The sequence below is a fragment of the Chiloscyllium plagiosum genome, unplaced genomic scaffold, assembly GCF_037043375.1.
Source record: "Chiloscyllium plagiosum isolate Xiang-an unplaced genomic scaffold, Cpla_swu_hap1 HiC_scaffold_18, whole genome shotgun sequence".
NCBI lineage: Eukaryota > Metazoa > Chordata > Chondrichthyes > Orectolobiformes > Hemiscylliidae > Chiloscyllium > Chiloscyllium plagiosum.
In genome coordinates this window covers 31,099,106-31,119,508 of record NW_028270156.1, presented here as the reverse complement: position 1 = coordinate 31,119,508, position 20,403 = coordinate 31,099,106, and the positions used below count along the sequence as shown (strand labels likewise).

General features: G+C 43.4%; 1 protein-coding gene across 1 annotated transcript in view; it reads left to right on the top strand.

Annotated features, from left to right (window-relative positions):
* The first annotated feature begins 506 nt into the window (after window positions 1-506).
* The window catches only part of ovch2 (ovochymase 2), a 37,340-nt gene continuing 17,443 nt past the window's right edge, over window positions 507-20,403 (top strand). The window contains exons 1-3 of the mRNA XM_043705622.2: window positions 507-729; window positions 10,805-10,914; window positions 20,205-20,296. Coding sequence (XP_043561557.2) covers window positions 639-729; window positions 10,805-10,914; window positions 20,205-20,296 — 293 coding nt within the window. The 5' untranslated portion in view covers window positions 507-638. The remainder of the gene's footprint in view (window positions 730-10,804; window positions 10,915-20,204; window positions 20,297-20,403) is intronic.

Here is a 20,403-nt window from a genome sequence, read left to right as displayed (position 1 = left end):
CACAACTGCCAATGTTCATACAATTAAGATCAAGGATAATCAGGGGACCAGATCTGGAGGAGCACGGAGAGAATGGAAGGGCTAAAGGCAATTATGATGATTGGCAAGGGTGAGGCCAGGGAGGGATTTGAAAATGTTGGTGAGAAATTGAATATCAAGGGGCTGCTAAATGGGCAGAGGATGATAAGAATGAGTAGTGAGTTAGGATGTAGGCAGCAGAGTTTTATGTAATGTGTATAATTAGTATCTGTTTAAATGTGTACATGTACCTGTAGGCGGATGACCTTTTCTGTCCAATATATACCGGGGTGAGGGTGATTTACTTCTTTTATTGCGTATGATCCCTGGCTTTTTGAAATGTTTCAGTGGATTCGTGTAAAAAGCAGTGGTGCATTTTATGACCACCCCCTACCTTGTACAACTTTTTCAATGAATCAACCGCCAATATAACCCCAGGCAGAAGTCTCACTGCTCTGTCAGTTCTAACTGGTTACCATCAGATCTATACCTAGTTGAACAATAACTGGACACTATCCACTGATATCCCTGCTGTCCTTCTTTCTGTATTACAGTAGAGTTCTCTTTCTCTATCTTTCTTTCTAAGAGCTTCTACAGAGCTCAAAATCTCAGGAGCTAACATGCAAGTGACTCCAGGCCACTTATTCTTGGTCGGGCTGCTATTTAATTATAATCCTGCCCTTCACACGAAACCAGTGCAGAGTCAGAATGGTAAGATCGAGTGCTTTTTCTGTTAATCAAAATATAGCAAGTAGACCAATGTTACTATTAATTCATTCTTAATTACATAGATATTTAATTACTTAAGTACTTTATTAATATTGATGAAAATAATGTAAGTACGACTCAAAAATGAGTCTTGGCCAAGAATATTGTCAGATTCTGAACGTAAGGTTAAAGCTTGCATTTAACTGGAATTTTAAGAGTGATTTTTATTGAATTGGGTATACTCTGGGCTGAGGGGCCTTCTTTTAAGTTGTGGATCTCACTGGATTCATGAATGGGCTGGGGACCATTATAAAAATTCATTATACCTTAATTTGCTTATAATATCCATAATGGTTTCTCAATGGATATGAATGGAATCGAAGGCCCAGTTACAATGATGATACTGAGAGTAGATTTGGCTTTGTGTGATAGTGTGAAACATAAAATGAGTTTAGTGGAAATAAACATCAAGGGAGATGTAACAAATGGCAGGAACTTGCATTTCTATAGCGTCTTTCACTGCAGCAGGATGCCCCAAAATGCTTTATAGCTAATGAAGCACTCTTGAATTGTTGTCACTGCTGTAATACAGCACATAAATTCCATACAGCCATCAATCTCAGTGAGGTAAGGATAAAGTAGTGTGCTTTAGGTTTTCATTAAGCAATATGTTTTGGCCACTCCACTGGGGTGAACACATATTAAGGAATGACAAGGCAGATTTTCCTTTATTTGCAGAGGCCTGGGTTAGTGAGATTGTTTCAGAATTGTATGAAGCATTATTAGGCACTGGATAGAGGAATGTATACAATTCAAGAGCCATTGATTCTAAGGTGGTAATATTATGGGTTGCATCAGCTTGCATATCATATTAGACATTTTCATTGAATTTAGGAAAAGAAAAGGAGGGAGGTGTTTCATTGGCAGTGGAGCTCACTCACCATACCTTATTGCCAACAGTTAAGAGTGATCTGCACGCACATTGTGTCAAAGAGCTCAGAAGTAGAGGGTGATGGTGGAGGGTTGCTTTTCACATCGGAGGCCTCTAATCAGTTGTATGCTACAAGGATCGGTGCTGGGTCCACTGTTTTTCATCATTTATATAAATGATTTGGATGTGAACATTGAGGTATGGTTAGTAAGTTTGCAGGTGACATCAAAATTGGAAGTGTAGTGGACAGCGAAGAAAGTTACCTCAGAGTACAACACAATCTTGATCAGGTGGGCCAATGGGCGGAGGAATGGTAGATGGAATTTAATTTAGATAAATGTGAGGCGCTGCATTTTGGAAAGGCACATCAGAGCAGGAATTATATACTTAATGGTAAGGTCCTAGGGAGTGTTGTGAGACCTTGGAGTGCAGGTTCTTAGTTCCTTGAAAGTGACATTGCAGGCAGGTAGAATAGTGAAGAAGGTGTTTGTCATGCTTACCTTTAATGATCAGTGCTTTCAGTATAGCAGTTGGGAGGTCATGCTGTGGCTGTACACGACATTGGTTAGGCCACATTTGGAATACCCTGTATACAATTCTGGTCTCCCTGCTATAAGAAGGATACTGTGAAAATTGAAAGGGTTCAGGAAAGACTTATAAAGGTGTTGCCAGGGTTGGAGGATTTGAGCTATCGGGCAAGGCTGAATAGGCTGGGGTTATTTTCCCTGCAGCAATGGAGGCTGAGGGTTGACCTTATAGAACTTTAGAAAATCACGAGGGGCATGAATAGGATGAGTAGACAAGAACTTTTCCCCGGGTGGAGGAGTCCAAAACTAGAGGACACAGGTTTAAAGTGAGAGGGGAAAGATTTAAAAAGGACCTAAATGGCAACATTTTCACACAGAGGGTGGTGCGTGTATGGAATGAGCTGCCAGAGGAAGCAGTGGAGGCTGGTACAGGTACAACATTTTAAAAGTATCTGAATGGATACATGAACAGGTATATGAATAGAGGAATATGTGCCAAATGCTGGCAAATGGGACTAGATTTATATCGGATATCTGGATGGCCTGGACGAGTTGGACTGATGGGTCTGTTTCTGTACTGTATATCTCTATGATTCCATGGCTCTGTAAGGACTGATGTGTAAGGTTAGGAGCTTTTCTTCTACAGAGTGGGTTAGTGAACCAACTGGGCTCCTGTTACAAGCTTTCATAGCCACTTTAATCAAATGCTAACCCTTGTTTAGAGCAAAGACCAGTGCAGCACAAAGCACACGCCAAAGCATGATGCCTTTCTAAACTAAAAACCTTTTGCCTCTCCAGAATCCACAACCCTCTGTTCCCTGCCTATTCATGTGTCTGTTAGGAAGCTTCTTAAATATTGCTATTTTATCTGCTTCTAACACCTCCTCTGGCAGCGCATTCTAGGCACTCACCACCCATTGTATAAAAAACTTGCCCCTCACATCCCCTTTAAAAATATCCCCTTCTACCTTAAATCTATATGCCGTAGTAATTGACATTTCTATCCTGGGAGAAGTCACCAACTAGCCATTCCATCTCAGCCTCTCATAATTTTGTAAACTTTTATCAGGTTACCCCTCACCATCTAACAGTCAAGTAAAAACAAATCAAGTTTTTCTAATCTCTCCTCATAGCTAACATCCTCCAAACCAAGTAATGTACTGGAACACCGTTTCTGTTCCCTTTTCAAAGCCTCCACGTTATTCTGGTAGTGTGGTAACCAGACCTGTATACAATATCCCAAATGTGGCTGAACTAAAGTTATATACAGCTACAACACGACTTGCCAATTTTTATACCTTATGCCCCAACTGAGGAAGACAAGCATGCTGTATGCCTTCTTGATCACTTTATCCACTTATATTAGATGAAGTGATCAAGAAGGCATATAAGACACCCCCGAGGCTCCCAGCCTCATTCCTGATACAGGGCTCCATCCCAAAACTTCGATTTTCCTGCTCTTCGGATGCCGCCTGACCTGCTATGCTTTTCCAGCAACACACTCTCATATCCCTCTCTAGACTCACCATGTCCTCCTTTGTGAAAAGCATTGCACAATATATGTTAAGGACCTCATCCACATCCTCCGTTCCAAGCATAAATTTCCTCCTTTGTCCTTGAATGGATCTACTCTTTCCTCTACATTGGGAAGACAGGAAGCCTATTCTCAGAGCGCTTCAGAGAACATCTTCAGGACACCTACACCAATCAACCCCCTCGCCCTGTGGCCGAGCACTTCAACTCCCCCTCCCACTGTGCTGAGAACATGCAGGTCATGGATCTCCTCCATTGCCACTCCCTCACCACCCGATGCCTGGAGGAAAAACACCACATCTTCCACCTCGGGACCTTCCAACCCCATAGAATCAATGTGGATTTCACCAGTTTCCTCATTTCCCCTCCCCCCACCTTACTCCAGTTCCAACCTTCCAGCTCAGCAACATCCTCATGACCTGTCCTATCTGTCAATCTTCCTTCCCACCTATCCGCTCCATCCTCCTCTCCGACCTATCACCTTTACCCCCACCTCCATCCATCTATTGCAATCTCAGCTACCTTCCCCCCAACCCCACCCTCTCCCATTTATCTGTCCACCTCGAGGTTCCCAGCTTCATTCCGGATGAACGTTGATTTTCCTGCTCCTCGGATACTGCCTGATCTGCTGTGCTTTTCCAGCATCACACTCTTGACTCTACCCTTTCCATAGCTATCCTCTTTCTCCTTATGTATGTATAAAAAGCCTTGGGATTTTCCTTTATCCCATTTGCCACGGCCATTTCATGGCCCCTTTTGGGCCTTCTAACTCCCTGTTTAAGTTCTTTTTTGCCTCCTTTACATTCCCTGAGGGCTCTGTCTATCTTCAGTTTCCTAAACCTTACATAGGCTTCCTTTTTCTTCCTGACTAAGCTCACAATTTCTCATGTCATCCAAAGTTCCCAAATCTTGCCATTCTTATCCTTCACTTTCACAAGAACGTGCTAGTCCTGAACTCTAATCACTTGGCCTTTAAAAGATTGCCAAAAGGAAGTTGTGGATTTACCCACAAAAAGCCACCCCAAGTTTACATTCCCCACTCCCTGCCTAATATTATGGTGGTTAGCCTTCCCCCAATTTAATACTTTCACCCAAGGACTACTCTTTTCCTTATCCATAAGTAACTTAAAAATTACAGAATTATGGTTACTGTTCCTGAAGCGCTCCCCCAATGAAACTTTGATTACCTGGCCAGACTCATTCCCCAGTACCAGGTTGAGTAAGGCCCCTTCCGCCTACGTACATACTGTTTCAAGAAACTGTCCTCAAACAACCTAGCAAACATTCCTCCATCCAGGCCCCAGGCACTAAGTGAGCCTCAGTCAATATAGGGGAAGTTAAAATCACTTACCACAACAACCCTGTTGATTTCCATAATCTGTCCACATATCTGTACCTCTATCTTCCAGTTACATTGTTAAACCAAATGCAGCTTGCTATGGTATGCTTTGAACCATAACCTCTGTGTGAGCCCACTAAGCTGGATCATGATGTATGAATGCTCAATTGGAAAATTAAGAATGCAACATTTAAGAGGCATTTAGATGGGTATATGAATAGGAAGGGTTTGGAGGGATATAGGCCGGGTGCTGGCAGGTGGGATTAGATTGGGTTGGGATATCTGGTCGGCATGGATGGGTTGGACCGAAGGGTCTGTTTCCATGCTGTACATCTCTATGACTGTATGAATTGGCCACTCAGCCCTCAACCCTATTCTGTTATTCAGTTAGATCATGGCTGGTGAGCACCCTAACTCTGTTCACAAACTTGGCTCCCTTACACTTAGCATCATGGACTAACAATAAAACACATGCTTTGATGATTCTGTGAGATTATTTTAAGAACAGATGAACAATCAACATATCCATACAGTGTTCTCATGTTCACTATTGATGCTATGGAGATAAACATTTTCCAAATGTGGCACAGAACACGAGTCATCTACCTGTGTTATGCTGTATATCACCTGCTTGGCCTTAACTGATTTTGAAAGTTGGATAGGGTCTAAAATGTGAAGCTCATTCTTATTGTTTGTTTCAGAGTAATGGACAAAATGTGTTTCAAATGTGTGACTGGTGTTGTTTAATGTTCTTAGGATTGATATTTATATCAATGTAAGTACAAACTATGCTTCATCAAATGGTGGAAACATAAACCATGACAATAGCATTCATCACTTCGATGATAGCACTACAAAGGTTTGCACTGAGTGCATTTAATTTTGTAAAACATCCCAAGGTGCTTCGCAGAAGCATATGTCAAATAAGATTTGACATTGAGCCATAAACCTGACAATGGGATAGAGTGATGTGGGAGTGGGGAGTGATTCTTAAAATTGTTTAAGCAATCATTTATGCTTTTGTGAAAACAAACTCTGTTACAACTTTTGCTTTTCACAAGTCATCAGGAATTCTAGTTAATTATTAAACTTCATTGTTTACCTTTCCTAACTGTAAATAATGTCCAGAAATCATATTCTTTAGCAATATTTTAAAAAATGGTTCATCAAAAACATAATGACATAAAACAAAGAATGCTGAAGATCTTTAACAAAGGCCGAAATCACTGGAGAAATTTGGCAGGTCGGGTGGTGTCTGTGGACAGAAAACAGAGTCAATGTTTTGCGTCCAGTGATTCTTCTTCAGCAGTTGGGTCTCATGGACATCACATCCCAAAAGGCCACAATTTGTTCATTTCTTATGTGTCTCCCTGAATGCTAATTTAACAGAGGCATTAACAAGATCTTACAGGAAAGCATGGTGAAAAATCTGTCACATTGTTCCCTGAATGGATTATCAAGTCATGAGCAGAAAGTGTCATCACCAACTTTCAAACAAACACAAAGTTGTAACTTGGTGGTGAGAAGGGTCCTGCTTATGCTACCCTTCCTGTATCCCCAGGGGGTCACATTCCCCTCCAGTTGGCCTCCAGGTGGCTGAAGAGGACAAGAGGACATTACCCACTTCCTTCTGGAATGCATCTTTATAAAGGATGCCTGGAAAAAGGTTTTTATCGCGACTCAGGCTGACTAGCTGCAGAACACAGGACTCTCTGTTTCATGAGTTGTTCACTAGGACGTGCTTTGAGATAAACACCAGCCGGCTGCTGCTTTAGGATCATCAATGAAAGACTGTCTTCAGACAGCTGAGAGCTGCTGGTAATTCAGTGCAAAGAACTGTCAAAGAAAAAGTGTTACTGACTGGCACGGTACTAGTTCCAGGACTATATGCTGAAGAATGTACTAAAGCTTTGTGGCATATGCCACAAAGGCTCAATGGCAATGGTCACTATCTAAGGACGTCCCACCATTTTATATCAAATGGCTGGATATCATGTTTTATTTTATTGATGTGTGCAATCTGGGCCAGTATTTATTTCCTGTCCCCAGCTGCCTTCCCCAGTGGTGAGCTGCCTTCTTGAACCGCTGCAGTCCATGTGTTTTACTTAGATTCATAATGACACTAGGGAAGGGGTTCCACGATTTTGACCCAACAACACTAACAGAATGAAGATATATTTCCAACTCAGGATAGTAGATGGCTTGGAGGGAAACTTGTATATGGTGGTGTTCCCCTGTATCTGCTGCCCTTCTCCTTCAAGATAGGAATGGTCACGGGATTGGTAAAATCCTTCGGGCCGAACGCTTAAACTGAAGGATTGAGTCTCCTTTTTGTCAAGCCTCAGGGAAGTCTCTCTCTATGAGGCTGAATAATTTTTTTCTCAAGCCAGTATCCCATCCTTGACACATACATAGGCATCCTGGTGGACAGGCTGGTGCTGAAGAAGCCTCTACCAGCCTGGTCTAAGGTTGTCACTTAGGTCATTGCTGTCTCAACCATCTGGACACAACACTCAGCAGTGTCAGAAGAAAGTCAATGACCTTCTGCATTTTGCCAAGGTAAGTGCCATTATTTTCTTTACTTCACTCAGCTCCCACCAAGCTGCATGCTCTACCACCCTCACTATTGCATGCAACGTCATTCCCCACTGCTTCCACTCACCCAATCCACCCCCACTACTAACCCTACATATCTTCTGCTCTGTCTTCTTGTACTAAACGTAGTGCCACCCACTTTCATCTCTCTCAGTCTCTCCCTTTGTCTCATTCTAGGAGAAAATGACCCACAATAGGGCTGAAAGAACCAGCAAGATTGGATGCTGCAGAATTACGCTCCTTATTCCCCTATGAAGAGAAGATCTTGGCCCTTATCAGTGAGGACAGGTTCTAGTGGAGGCATGAAAATATTCATGTTCCTCTACCCTGCCTGCTACCTTTGGCCCTGTGGGAAGTCAAGCCAAAGAGGGTACACCTACCTCTGGGCAGGGCACTCTCAGCATGTTTGGGGCCTCTAGACACAAATGCCCTCTAGGTCATCCAACCAAAATGCTAAGGCCAGCAGGTGCCACATGCAAGTCACGTTTCCTGTACTATGGGTGTGGAACCCGAAACTGCTCTGAGACATACTGTGAGGCAATGAAAGGAGACCCAATAAGGATGCATAAATGGCACAAGTAACAAAGTATTGTAAATACATGCTCGCATTTGTTAATACTTGTTTACTTTGTATCATCAGCTGTGTGAGTGAGTGTCAGTGTGGCTGAAACTGCAACATTAAAGGTATTGAGCTGAGCCATCACTAGCATGACAAGAGCTTTTACGGTCCAAGTAGAGTCATAGACATGAACAGCATGGAAACTGACCCTTCGGTCCAACTTCTCCATGCTGACCAGATATCCTAAATTAATCTAATTCCATTTCTCAGCATTTGGCCCATATTCTTCTAAACCCTTCCTATTCATATATCCATCCAGATGCCTTTTAAATGTTGAAATTCTACCAGCCACCACCACTTCCTCTGTCAGCTCATTCCATACATGCGCCACCCTCTGCATGCTCTATGTGAAGTTAGCAGTTCCTGCACCATGTGCAGTCTATGGGAACTTAGCATGAGATTACCACTTTGACCACTGGGATTCATCTTCCCAGGTGGCACAACATTCCTTGTGTAATGCAGCCATTAGTGGGATTGATTCCTGATGCTGTGGGATGTGGTTAAGAGGGCTTTGGGCCAGGATTTCTACTGCATGCTGTGGGCTATGGGTGTCTATGTAATACCATTATCCTTTGAAGGGCCTCACATCACTTGAAATCGAAGCCTCTCTCTCACAGAATTAAATACTTAGCCCTTCCCACTCCAGGTGTGGGAACGACCATTGTGCACTTGTTATTTATAGCACATTGGAAGGAAAGAGATTGGTCCTCACAGAGTCAGTCTCAGACTAAGCCCCTTACCCCGGTGAACTCTTGAATGTACAGATTCCCTTCATAGTTGCCTTCCCCCTCAATCGCATAGGCTTGAAACTTGTCCTGAAGAAGGGCTAATGCCCGAAACGTCGATTCTCCTGTTCCCTAGATGCTGCCTGACCTGCTGCGCTTTTCCAGCAACACATTTCCATCTCTGATCTCCAGCATCTGCAGACCTCACTTTCTCCTTGAAACTTGTCCTGTCTATCTAAATCTTCATCTCCTTCCTTTACCTCACCCACCCCTCAGCAACATACACATTGAGTAAACATACCAGATATCTTGGTACGGATCCTCACCTATCTTCTGCAGCTCCACAGTCTGCTTGCACTGGACCCACATGACTGACTGTAGCCCACTCCTTAGACTGTGGAGTGCAGACTCACTGAAAATCATTGCCCCAAGTGACTGAATGACTGGTACCAAACCTGTGGACTAATATTGGAAGTTGCCTCTGACCTTCTGTGCTAGGTGCTCCCTGATTGAAGAATGCTTCTTTTGGTCTGGCTGGGGACTTTGAGACGTAGTATTGTGTTGAAGCACATGCAGTGTGTCTGGTGCATATTCAGCTGGCAAACGGTGCACGTGTGAGATTAATATAGCATGGTGCTATAAAGAAACGTATCCACATCTAGACTGATCATTGCTAACAACCTTGACAAACTGCCTGGCTTTGTGTCTCTGCTAAAAGACAAGGCAAGACAGAAGTTCAATGAGTATTTAAGCTCTGGATGAGGGGATAAAGTACAATAAGGCAAGGCAAGGGATTGCTGTGAGCGTTGAACATATGAACATATGAACAAGAGTAGGCCACTTGACCCTTTAAGCCTGCCCCTCCAGTTAACAAAGTCATGGCTGATCCGATGTTAACCTCAACTCTACATTGCTGCATATCCCTGATATTTTTCAACCCCTATTAGAGCAAATAAGATTCCTGAGCTATATTTTAATTCAGATCATGAGACAGATGCCCATCCCTGCCTGCAAAGTATCCTTGCAGCAGCATTACGCCGAGAGGTGCCAGTACAATCTAAAGAGCAGCATTCAAGTGCAGTTCTATACTGTAAGTGGATCGGAGATTGTTGTGAGGCTGATACATATTGGATGCCAAGGTCTATGACTTTGGGAATATGCACTCACTACCCATCGAGTTTGCCATGAGATATTTGTGTTGGCTGCCCAAGTTGGTGATGCAGAGAAGCAAGAGGGGATTTAGATTCACCGAATACTTACTCTGACTTTCACACTGGGAATGCTCAGTGTCTAGTTTCTATTCAGCAAGTGGGACAATTAAAAATAGCACATTAATGATTAAGTAATAGTCCATGCAAATAGACCTCTTACTTAGAACTTTTTCCACCTGCAACACCTGTTTGGAAAATGGGACTTCTTATTTTTGACATCGCGAAGGTCCTTGCTGGTCATTTCATGCAATTTTTCCAACTTCCTTGCCATGGTCCATGTCGTTCTGGATTGGGAAATTTCCATCGAAATGTAAATGAGTGTTGCAAATTAAATTCGTTTTCACAAATTTAATGAGGACCTTCCTTATTATATTGAAAGGAGCACTTACGTAGTGTAATATTTAAACCATGTAGAGTACCTTTACAAATTATTTTGAAAATAGGTATCAATCTTCTCATAATAAATGTTGTTTAAAAAAGCGGAGAAAGGAATATAAATGTGCTCAGTGGTTTCCAGGCAACACTGCCATCAGGAGCCAAAAAATCTGCCAAATTACAAGTTAACCAAAATTAACTATTTTTCTCTTCTTTTTCTAAGTTTTCAAGTGCGGCAGTCGTCCTGCCCAAGGAGGGGCCCCAATTCTGCTGAGTTTTTGGAATCGTATAGTTGGAGGCAAGGAGTCGGAACCTGGGACACACCCTTGGCAGGTAGTGTGTACTGTGTCCTAAGACCTGTTTTAGACATAGTTGATGAATTTCATGAGCTCTTTTGCTCTTAGAACGGCAGAAAGGGGGCATGAGAAAAGGACCTGTAAACAGGATTAGGGAAACCCTAAGATATTTTATAAATATATTAAAGGGAAGAGGTTAACCAGAAGGAAATAAGGGGTCAACCAATGTGTGAAAGGATATTGGAAGAGTTTTGAATGGATAATTCTCTTTGGTCTTCACTCTGGAAAAGGAGAATGTATGTATCAATTCAGGAAAAGGGACTGGGAGGAGCTTGCACAGTTTGACAAACGAAATGCAGAGATATTGGAGGCTTTGTTGGCTTTAAAAACAGATAAATCCCCTGGCCTGGATGAATTGCATCACAGGCTATTATAGGAGTTGAGGCAGAAATTGCAGGGGCTCTGACACAAATTTTTACAGGCCATGAGGGAAGTACCAGAGGATGGCTAATGCTGTTCCACTTTGTAAGAAGGGTGGTAGCGATGAACCAGGAAGTTACTGGTAAGTCTCATGTAAGTGGTTGGGAAACTACTGGAGAAAATTCTGAAGGAATGAATTAATACCCACTTGGAAAGGCATGGGTTAATTAGGGATAGTCAGCATGACTTTGCCAGAGGGAGGTCATACCCAACAAATTTGGTAGAATTCTTTGAAAATGTGATGATTTTCAAAGTGTGGATGAGAGAAGTTTAGTTAAGTGCTTTATATGGATTTTAGCAAAGCTTTTACCAAGGTCCCACATGGGAGACTGATTGAGACGATTAAAGCACATGGAATTGAGGAGACTTGGTGAGAGGGATCAAAAACTGGCTTAGTAAAAGATCACGAACGGTAGTGGTAGAAGGCTGTTTGAGTGACTGGAGATGGGTGTCCACCGATGTATCACAAGAATCAGTACTGGGACCCTTATTGTTTGTGATATTTCTAAATAATATAGATGAAAATAGGGGATGGGGGTGTGTGTTAAACAAATTTGCAGATAACACCAAGATTGGTAGTGTGGTTAATAGCAAAGAAGATGATTGTAGGTTACAGGATGTTGTAGATGGGTTGGTCAGATGGGCAGAGCAGTGACACAGATGGCATCTAACCCTGATAAGTACAAGATGATGCACTTTGGATGAAGAAGTAAGATGAGGGAGTATTTAATAAATAGCAGAACATTGGGTAGCTTCGAGGAACAGAGATATCTTAGGGTAGTTATTCACAGATTCATAGATTCATAGATTCATAGAGATGTATAGCATGGAAATAGATCCCTGGGTTTGGCAAAACATTTAAATAGGCAGTAAAAAAGGCATACGGGACACATACTTTCATCAATTTTGGCAATGTGTAAGAACAAGGAGGTAATGTTGGAGTTGTACAGAGCATTAGTCAGGCCACAATTGCAGATCTGATCACCTCATTACAGAGTGTGATAGCACTAGCGCGGGTACAGAACAGATTCACTAGGATATTGCCTGGAATGGAGCAATTGAGCTATAACGAAAGAATAGACAGGCTTGGATTGTTTCCTCGAGAGCAGAGAAGGCTAAGGGGGACCATTATTGAGGTGTATAAGATTATGAGATAAATGGACAGGGTAAATAGAGAGCAGCTGTTTCTCTTGGTTGAGGGGTCAATCATGAGGAGGCATAATTTTGGCGTAAGGGGCAGGAGATTCAGAGGGGATTTGGGAAAGAACCTTTTCAATCAGAATCTAGAATGCACTGCCTAGGAAAGTAGTGGAGGCCGGAAACCTTCCAATGTTTAAAAAATATTTGGAAGAGTACTTGAAATATCATAACATTTGAGGATATAGGACAAGTGCAGGAAATTGGGATTAGTGCATCTTTACCAGCAGTAATGTCAGTGCAGACTTGATGGGCCAATGGCCTTTTCTATGTTTCATGATTCCGTGATTATATAAACTGCAATTACATAGACATTGGTCTGAACCAAATGCCTGAGTCTGTGTAAAAATCACTGGCTATGGATTCCCAGGATGCTGCTAGGATCCCAGGTTGATTACTCGTGAACTGATCTCACAGTCAGTGAGTCTGCACATAAACAAAGATTTCCAGGTACTGAACTACCATCCACTCAATACAAAGCTGCTGAATTATTGAAAACAGATTGTCAGGGAAGGTCAATGATAAAGGAAGGGTAGAGAGATTTGAGTTTAATTACCTGATTCTATGCCATATCCTTCTGTAATCCTATGTTGGCCTGCCTAAAACATTTCTGAGTCACAAGGGACGCAGAGAAATTAGAATACATCTCCTCTCACTGGCTTCGCCCTCCTGAATTCTGGAACCTTATTTGCTTTATGATATCTCTCAGCTCCTTCAGCTGCTTAGGCCTGCTCCAAATTTTTCGATTCTCTCCATAAACATCTCCATTTCTCTGCCACACAATCTTTCCTTAAGATGATGACAAAGCTTAGCTCTTTAGCTGAAAACTATGATCAGCCCTTTGATGAGTTACCCTGGAATATCGTTCCCAGTATTTATATTGTTTTAAGCTCAGATTTCCAATTCACCATTTTAAATCTACATTTATACACGCAATTTCCATTCTGATTTTACTCGTGTATCCTAAAGTACTTTAGGTTTACCTTATCTGTACCATTTAATATTTGACCTGCTTTGATGAAGTTTAGCTTATATGAAGATATTAAGGCATAGGGAATTAAAACAATTCCACTTCCATTGCTAACAGGAGATGCTTCAATGGACTAAGGCTGACTGCAGTTATTGTTTCAATTTACTTCTTTCTCGACTGTAAATTGTATTGAGTGAATTGTACCTCAGTAACTGGAAACATTTGTTTATGTACTGGTGGTGTTCATCCTCTGCTTGTGCCTTCTCCTACCTTTTGTTATCTAAATCTATCATCATGTTACCTTCTATTGGCTTCACCTTCATAACTTTGTCTTATTTTTCATTAAAAACATCTACATTTTCCAGAGAAAAGAGACCCCAATCCTTTCAATCCTTTTCTGATACCTATACCCTTTTCCCTGGATGCGTGAATAATACTTCTCTGCCTCTACATCCTGTTTTAAAGATGGCAACTGGAACTGCAAGTTGTAAATTAAATACTGCTCGAACCAAGATTTGATGCAGGTTTAGCATAACTTCCTTACTTCTCAATTCTGTCCTTCACGAAATAAATCCCAGTGCTAGCTTTGTTTTTCTTTCTATTTGTCTTGCCAACTTGTGGTGCAACCTTTAGCAATTGAAATATTTGTACTCCAAGATACCTTTGTTTTTCTCTTCCACTAAGACTCGTACCTTTCAAGTATTAAGTGACCTCCCTATACCTCTTGCCAGAATAGCGCAGCAGGTCAGGCAGCATCCAAGGAGCAGGAGAATCGACGTTTCGGGCATGAGCCCTTCTTCAGGAATTCCTGAAGAAGGGCTCATGCCCGAAACATAGAACATAGAACATAGAACAATACAGCACAGAACAGGCCCTTCGGCCCACGATGTTGTGCCGAACATTTGTCCTACCTTAAGCACCTATCCATGTACCTATCCAATTGCCGCTTAAAGGTCACCAATGATTCTGACTCTGCCACTCCCACAGGCAACGCATTCCATGCCCCCACCACTCTCTGGGTAAAGAACCTACCCCTGACATCCCCCATACCTTCCACCCTTCACCTTAAATTTATGTCCCCTTGTAACACTCTGTTGTACTTGGGGAAAAAGTCTCTGACTGTCTACTCTATCTATTCCCCTGATCATCTTATAAACCTCTATCAAGTCACCCCTCATCCTTCGCCGTTCCAATGAGAAAAGGCCTAGCACTCTCAACCTATCCTCGTACGACCTATTCTCCATTTCAGGCAACATCCTGGTAAATCTCCTCTGCACCCTCTCCAAAGTTTCCACATCTTTCCTAAAATGAGGCGACCAGAACTGCACACAGTACTCCAAATGTGGTCTTACCAAGGTCCTATACAGCTGCAACATCACCTCACGACTCTTGAATTCAATCCCTCTGCTAATGAACGCTAATACACCATAGGTCTTCTTACAAGCTCTATCCACCTGAGTGGCAACTTTCAAAGATCTATGAACATAGACCCCAAGATCCCTCTGCTCCTCCACCTTACTAAGAACCCTACCGTTAACCCTGCATTCCGCATTCTTATTTGTCCTTCCAAAATGGACAACCTCACACTTGACAGGGTTGAACTCCATCTGCCACTCCTCAGCCCAGCTCTGCATCATATCTAAGTCCCTTTGCAGCCGACAACAGCCCTCCTCACTATCCACAACTCCACCAATCTTCGTATCGTCTGCAAATTTACTGACCCACCCTTCGACTCCCTTTTCCAAGTCATTAATAAAAATTACAAACAGCAGAGGACCCAGAACTGATCCCTGCGGAACTCCACTTGTAACTGGGCTCCAGGCTGAATATTTACCATTTACCACCACTCTCTGACTTCGACCGGTTGGCCAGTTCTCTATCCAACTGGCCAAACTTCCCACTATCCCATGTCTCCTGACTTTCCGCATAAACCTACCATGGGGAACCTTATCAAATGCTTTACCAACATCCATGTACACTACATCCACTGCTCTACCCTCATCCACATGCTTGGTCACCTCCTCAAAGAATTCAATAAGACTTGTAAGGCAAGACCTATCCCTCACAAATCCGTGCTGGCTGTCCCTAATCAAGCAGTGCCTTTCCAGATACTCATAAATCCTATTCCTCAGTACCCTTTCCATTACTTTGCCTACCACCGAAGTAAGACTAACTGGCCTGTAATTCCCGGGGTTATCCCTATTCCCTTTTTTGAACAGGGGCACAACATTCGCCACTCTCCAGTCCCCTGGCACCACCCCCATTGACAGTGAAGACGAAAAGATCATTGCCAACGGTTCTGCAATTTCCTCTCTTGCTTCCCACATAATCCTAGGATATATCCCGTCAGGCCCGGGGGACTTGTCTATCCTCAAGTTTGACAAAATGTCCAACACATCTTCCTTCTAACAAGTATCTCCTCTAGCTTACCAGTCTGTTTCATACTCTCCTCTTCAAGAATACGGTCCCTCTCATTTGTAAATACTGAAGAAATGTACTCATTCAAGACCTCTCCTATCTCTTCCGACTCAATACACAGTCTCCCACTACTGTCCTTGATTGGACCTACCCTCATTCGCGTCATTCTCATGTTTCTCACATACACATAAAAGGCCTTGGGGTTATCCTTGATCCTACCCGCCAAAGATTTTTCATGCCCTCTCTTAGTTCTCCTAATCCCTTTCTTCAGCTCCCTCCTGGCTATCTTGTATCCCTCCAACGTTCTGTCTGAACCTTGTTTCCTCAACCTTATGTAAGCCTCCTTCTTCCTCCTGACAAGACATTCAATCTCCCTCATCAACCAAAGTTCCCTCACACGACCATTTCTTTCCTGCCTGACCGGTACATACATATCAAGGACACGTCGTATCTGTTCCTTGAAAAAGTTCCACATTTCAATGACATCCTTCCCTGACAGCCTATGGTCCTAATTTATGCTCCTCAGATCCTGTCTTGCAGCATCGTATTTATCCTTCCCCCAATTGTAAAACCTACCCTGTTGCAAGCACCTATCTCTCTCCATAATCAAGGTGAAAGTCACAGAATTGTGGTCACCATCACCAAAATGCTCACCCACTAACAAGCCCATCACTTGTCACAGTTCGTTACCAAGTACCAAATCCAATATGACCTCCCCTCTGGTCGGACAATCTATATACTGAGTTAGAAAAGCTTCCTGGACACACTGCACAAACACCGCCCTGTCCAATCTACTTGATCTAAACAGCTTCCAATCAATATTTGGGAAGTTGAAATCGCCCATGACTACTACCCTGTGGCTTCTGCACCTTTCCAAAATCTGTTTCCCAATCTGTTTCTCCACATCTCTACTGCTATTGGGGGGCCTATAGTAAACACCCAACAAGGTGACTGCACCTTTCCTATTTCTGATTTCAGCCCATACTACCTCCAAAGGCAGATCCCCCTCAAACTGCCTTTCTACAGCCGTTATACCATTTCTAATTAGCAATGCCACCCCCCCTCCTTTTTTACTACCCTCCCTAATCTTACTGAAACATCTGTAACCAGGAACCTCCAACAACCATTCCTGTCCCTCTTCTATCCACGTTTCCGTGATGGCCACAACATCATAGTCCCAAGTACCGATCCATGCCTTAAGTTTATCCACCTTATTTCTGATACTCCTTGCGTTGAAATATACACACTTGAGCCCATCTTTGTGTCCGCAAGTATTCCCTGTCAGTGTTAGCTTCTCCACAGCCTCCCTACATTCTTGGACATCCTGACAAACAGCTAGCCTACTTGCTGGACTACAAGTCCGGATCCCATCCCCCTGCCAAATTAGTTTAAACCCCCCCCCGAAGAGTGCTAGCAAACCTACCTCCCAGGATATTGGTGCCCTTCTGGTTCAGGTGCAACCCGTCCTGCTTGTACAGGTCCCACCTTCCCCAGAATGCAGTTCAATTGTCCAAATACCTGAAGCCCTCCCTCCTACACCATCCTTGCAGCCACGTGTTCAACTGCACTTTCTCCCTATTCCTTGCCTCACTGTCACGTGGCACCGGCAACAACCCAGAGATGACGACTCTGTCCATCCTAGCTTTTAGCTTCCAGCCTAACTCCCTGAGCTCTTGAATGACCTCCCCACCCCTCTTCCTACCTATGTCGTTGGTGCCAATGTGCACCACGCCTTCTGGCTGCACACCCTCCCCCTGAAGGATTCTGAAGACACGGTCCGAGACCTCTCAGACACTGGCACCCAGGAGGCAACAAACCATCCGAGAGACTCGACCATGTCCACAGAACCGCCTGTCTGTCCCTCTAACTATAGAGTCTCCTATAACTAGCGCTCTCCTCCTCTCCCCCTTTCCCCCTTTCCCTTCTGGGCCTCAGAGCCGGACCTCGTGCCAGAGACCCGGTCACTGCAGCTTACCCCTGCTAGGCCGTCCCCCCCAACAGTATCCAAAGCGGTATACTTATTGTTGAGGGGAACGACCACAGGGGATCCCTGCACTGCCTGCTTCCTCCTCTTCCCACCTCTAACTGTTACCCAGCTACCTCTGTTCTCTGGCATAACTATGTCCCTGTAGCTTCTATCTATCACCCTCTCAGCCTCTTGAATAATCCTCAGTTCATCCAACTCCAGGTCCATTTCCCTAATGGGGTCTGTGAGGAGCTGGAGCTGGCTGCACTTCCTGCAGGTGAAGTCGGCAGGAGTATCGGTGGTCACCCCTACCTCAAGCATCCTGCAGGAGGAACATTCCACTGCCTGCGCTGCCATAGCTCTACACTTATTCTCCAAAACAAGAACACTAAGTAGCTTACCTGTTCAGCCGACTGAGTCCTTTTGTTTAGGTTAGAGGAGGAGGGAGAGTGGGAGACACTACACGTGTAGTGTCTTGGGTTCCTTCTCCACTCAAACTTCTTACCTTCCCAGAAGCCTCTGTTGACGACTTCCGGGTTCCCGCTCCTAGTTGAAAAACAAACACAGACTGCGAAAAGAAAAATGTTAATTTAAACTGGTCTCCGCCTACCTTCTGGCTCCCCTCTCTGTGCGCCCGCTGTAGCGTCGATTCTCCTGCTCCTTGGATGCTGCCTGACCTGCTGCGCTTTTCCAGCAACACATTTTCAGCTCTGATCTCCAGCATCTGCAGTCCTCACTTTCTCTTGCCAGAATATACTATCTCACATTGATCTGTGTTGAAGTTCATTTGTTAGTTATTTGCATATTCTGCAAATTATTGAGTGCTTGTCTTTTAGATTAGATTACTAGATTACTTACAGTGTGGAAACAGGCCCTTCGACCCAACAAGAATTAGAGGGGGTAAATTCAGAACAGAAATGTGGAGACATTTCTTCAGCCACAAAGTGGTGGGCCTGTGGAATTCATTGCCGCAGAGTGCAGTGGAGGCTGGGATGCTAAATTCTTCAAGGCAGAAATTGATAAATTCTTGATGTCACAAGGAATTAAGGGCTACGGGGAGAATGCGGGTAAGTGGAGTTGAAATGCCCATCAGCCATGATTGAATGGCGGAGTGGACTCAATGGGCCGAATGGCCTTAAATCCGCTCCTATGTCTTATGGTCTTATGGTCTTAAGTCCACAACAACCCTCCGAAGAGCAACCCACCCAGACCCATTCCCCTACATTTATCCCTGCACCTAACACTATGGGCAATTTAGCATGGCCAATTCACCTAACCTGCACATTTATGGACTGTGGGAGGAAACCGGAGCACCCGAAGGAAACCCACGCGGACAAGGGGAGAATGTGCAAACTTCACACAGTCAGTCTCCTGAGGCAGGAATGGAACCTGGGTCTCTGGCGCTGTGAGGCAGCAGTACTAACCACTGTGCCAACGTGCCGCCCTAATCTGGCCATTTGTTGCAGTCTTCTAAGCATATTATCAGCCCATTTTGAGTAAATTACATACATGTTTGGAACTTCAGTTTTGATTTCGAAATCTGAATTATTAATGTAAATAATGAATAGCTTGTTGACCAAAACTAATTGCAGCCACCCAGTCTAAACGGTCAAATAAATAACTGGGTTGGCCTGAGGTAGAATAATGAATGCATTTTTGGAAGTATATCAAAACCTTGAAAAGGTGGATAGATATTTTACTGGAATGATAACTGTGATAACAATTCTGTGGTAAGACTGGTAAAGATGGGGTTATTCTCTTCCGATAAAAGAAGGCAGGATGAAAAATAATAAAGGTGTTCAAAGAACAAAGAACAGTGCAGCAGAGGAACAGGCCTTCGGCCCGCCAGACTGTGTCAGCATAGGATGCCTTTCTAAACTAAAACCCGTTTGCCTCTACATTAATCATTTCCTGCTGTTCCCTGCCTGTTCATGTATCTGTCAAGATGTCTCTTAAACAAAGTGATAAGGAATCTTGATCGAGTAGATCAGGAGAAACTGTTTATAATGGCTGGATTGTTAGTAACCAGATTTAAGATGAATGGTAAGGGACCGCTGCAGAGGATCTTTTTTAACACTGTGGTGGAAACATTGACAAAATGAATTTGCGTAAACACTTGAAAAGGAGAAAATGAAACCAAAGTGATAAGAAATAAGCAAGGAGACATGGAGCTGGGATGACACAAATTGCATTTTTAAAGAGGCAGCATTAGCATGAAGGGCCAAAAGGTCTCTCTCAGTGTTGTATGATTCTGTGCACCAGTTGTGCATTTAATGGTGTTGAACGTCTCTGGCAGGTTTCTTTGAAACGACGTCAAATCCATTACTGCGGAGGGACGATTATCAATGAGAAGTGGGTGTTGACAGCGGCCCATTGCATGCGGGGCAGGTACAGACACGCTGAAGTTGTTTTCTGATCACCAGAAGTTCATGTATCTTAAAATCTATTAAAATTAAAAACCTTTCTGTGAGGATATTTCTGTTATGTCTGTCTTT